The sequence below is a fragment of the Aptenodytes forsteri genome, unplaced genomic scaffold, assembly GCF_000699145.1.
Source record: "Aptenodytes forsteri isolate BGI_AS27 unplaced genomic scaffold, ASM69914v1 Scaffold185, whole genome shotgun sequence".
NCBI lineage: Eukaryota > Metazoa > Chordata > Aves > Sphenisciformes > Spheniscidae > Aptenodytes > Aptenodytes forsteri.
In genome coordinates, this window is record NW_008796214.1 from 794,717 (window position 1) to 797,710 (window position 2,994).

At 50.3% G+C, this 2,994-nt stretch overlaps 1 protein-coding gene across 1 annotated transcript in view; it reads left to right on the forward strand.

Moving 5' to 3' along the window:
* Window positions 1-1,369: 1,369 nt before the first annotated feature.
* Window positions 1,370-2,994, forward strand: part of KIZ (kizuna centrosomal protein) — a 55,999-nt gene continuing 54,374 nt past the window's right edge. The window contains exon 1 of the mRNA XM_019474420.1: window positions 1,370-1,734. Coding sequence (XP_019329965.1) covers window positions 1,370-1,734 — 365 coding nt within the window. The remainder of the gene's footprint in view (window positions 1,735-2,994) is intronic.

Genomic DNA, 2,994 nt, shown 5'->3' on the forward strand with positions numbered 1-2,994 from the left:
TTTTGCCACCACCTTCTCAGTTTGTCACCGTGACCCCTAACGCTCCCTCCCAGCTCCTCGCCGGTTAGACGACCCCCCGCCGTCCCTTGCCCCTTTCCCCGGCTAAGAGGTTTGGAGCAAGAGATGTTGTGGGAGGCGGGCAGCCTCTCCAAGCAGGGCACCTCCGCAGGGAGGTGCTGAGCAGCCCACCTCCTCCTGAGCAGCAGCACTGGCCACCCTGCGGCTGAGCACCCCTGAGACCCCCGCCCCTCACATTTGCTCCACCGTGGTCCACGATTGAAAAAAACTGCCAGGGTTGGAAAGGTCCACTAAAGAAATAAACTGTGCAGCCCTATGGATCTCGCCTCCCGCGCTGGGCTGTCAGGTGCAGATCGACCCCTTTCAGCCGATACCTGGAAGTCTTAGTTTGGGAATAAGGCTTTCCAGTATGTAAATATAATATATGCTCGTAATTTTAGATAGCACTAGAAGCGTTTGAAAGTCCTGATATTATTTTAGCAAGCACAAATATTTTCGAAAGCAGTTTAGTCTTCCAGAACCAAACCTGGTATGTCACTGGTACGGGCTTAAGAAAGCCAGATTCTTTGCCTGTTTTGAAAAATAACAAAATTGTAGTGTATGAAAGTGTTTTCTTGTTCAAACGCCATACAGCATTTGACAGTTTTCTGCACTGACCATCAGCGATGCATTCAAAATATGTGTCAGCCCGACAGAGCGCGGTTCATGGCTGACATTCTGAAATAACAAGTTTCTAGCGTCTCACCTCGGTGTCAAAGGGGAGACTATTTATTTTGACGTAGGTATTAGCAATGAGAGCTGTTACGAGGGACCTTCTGGGGGAAAAAAAAGCAATTTAACTGTGAAGCAACCGCGAAAACCCTTTTATTTCCATTTTATCTGCCCCCATGACTGAGCAGGAACATCATGCTGATACAAAGGCTCCGGAGGAGTCTTAGTACTACAAGTAACTCTCAAGGAGGGCAGGGGATCGTGGCCGCAGCTGAGACGCCAAAGCTCCATTTTTCCCCCTTCATATTTTTAAAGGAAAGGGCAAGCTGTGGTGGACCTGGGGAAAAAACGCCCAACTTGGGAAATCTAGGCAAGCTCAGTCCCAGGTTTCACCTCTCGGTTCTTGTGAAGATGCGAACTCGCGCTGTGGTGGAGGTCTCCATAACACGTCTTTGCTTTCAATAAACAGAAGAGCGAGGAAGAACAGTGCGTCTTTTATTACGAGTGCGTTTTATGTGAATTCAATAATAAAAGGCTCCCAAATCTGCAAATCCTTTGCATATGCGTTTTCTTGAGTAGGTAAGCTCTTACATGAGCTAAAGCCTTCCGTATCTTGTTGAGCCATTTATTTACAGCGGATATGCAAAGGCTAAGCCAGACAGCAGCTATGGTTATTCAAGTGACAGAAGCTAATTTGGGGACTGTTAAGTACCGCTACATCAATTCAGCAAAGCTTTTTACTTTACATTTAAATTTGGTTTATCCGAGTTTGAGGCCGAAGGTGTTGAAAAACACTGGGAACTCTTGTCACACGACACCGAAACCTGGCAGAGGAACCCTGACCCGCCGGAGCCCGAGAGCTCGTCCTGATGCTCTTGAGCCTCCCGACCCCCCCTCAGCGCTGGCACGCGGCTTTGAGCCGGGTCCTGAGCCGTGCCGTTACTGCCTCGCAACTACAGCTGATGCTTTCGTGCGGCACTTGTCGGGCAGAAGTTCTGATGAAGGGTAATTATGATGATGGTGTCGGACTAATTGTATACCGATTGCTGTTATAATTATGCTTAAGCATTTCATAGCCATCCGCAATTTTGTCTATTGATGTAGCATTTCTTCTCCTTAAATTCAAATACCCTCGCAGTAGGTGACTGAACTTTCTTTACTGGGGCCCTGGAATCTAAGCACTAATTTGGCAACTTCCTTTCAAAGGGATCCAAGTTTTTATCTGGAAAGGAAAAATTGTGGTTTTCTTTTCTACTTCATTTACCAGCTGGAGATGTAAATGCGGGGTTTGTCAGAGCTGGTCCGGTGCTCGCTGAAGGTGGTGTGGCTTTTTCCGCTGACCGATGGATTTTGGTTAGAGGACCTCAACGAGCTCTGCCAGCTAGACAAAGTGGCGATTCAGAGGAGGAGGCATCGGGAATTTTATTGAGACGTTTGGTTTCTATACAAATGGAAATAAGCCATTTGCATTTTCTGTTTAGTTTTTTCCTGAAAAACATAGTGTACAATAAACCCGATAAAACTGACTATTAAAGGGGGGCCCTGTTACCGTAACTGTTCAGCAGCTCCCATTTATTTTTGGAATTAATGTCCTAGCGCCTTGCCAAGTCCCTGTTTCCCCCCTTTACCAGAGACACGGAGATTACTGCCTCGCCCCAGGCTGCCGAACAGGCTGGGGCCCAGTTCTCCTCAGCACCAGCCTGGAGACTTGGCTGGGCGTTAACAGCCATCTTAACTGCTGTAGTAATACCTAAATCAACAGACTGAATAATATTATATGAGCAGATGAAGTAATAATTTGGGAATAAATGCTTTAAATCTCAACAGTCCCCAAACTTACGCAGATTTCCAGTGCAAAGGTGGGGAGCCCCCTCACAGCCCTTAGGCGCATGCCTGCTGTCTCCCCCAGTGGCAACGCTCCCATTAGCCCTCTGCTGTGTTTTAAGCCATTAAAGGCTTAAAAATGCCTTAAAGGCTTAAAAACGCCATAAAGGCTGGCCCCGGGGGCGGCCTCTGAGGAACGCTGAGGAGGCCCCATCCCCTCCCCCTGTGCTTGGCGGAGGGCAGCAGGCCCTCACCCGCACCCACCGCCCAGACCCTCGCCCGCTTTGGGTCTCCCGCGCTCGTGGGAGGGGGGGGAGCCGGCTTCGCCCCGCTGCGCCTACGGGGCGGCTCAACGCCGCGCCTGCCACCGCGGGCCCAGGACCCCGCAAGGCCGGCGGGGCCCGGGCAGCGCGGCGGGGGGGCGGGACGGAACGCGCACGC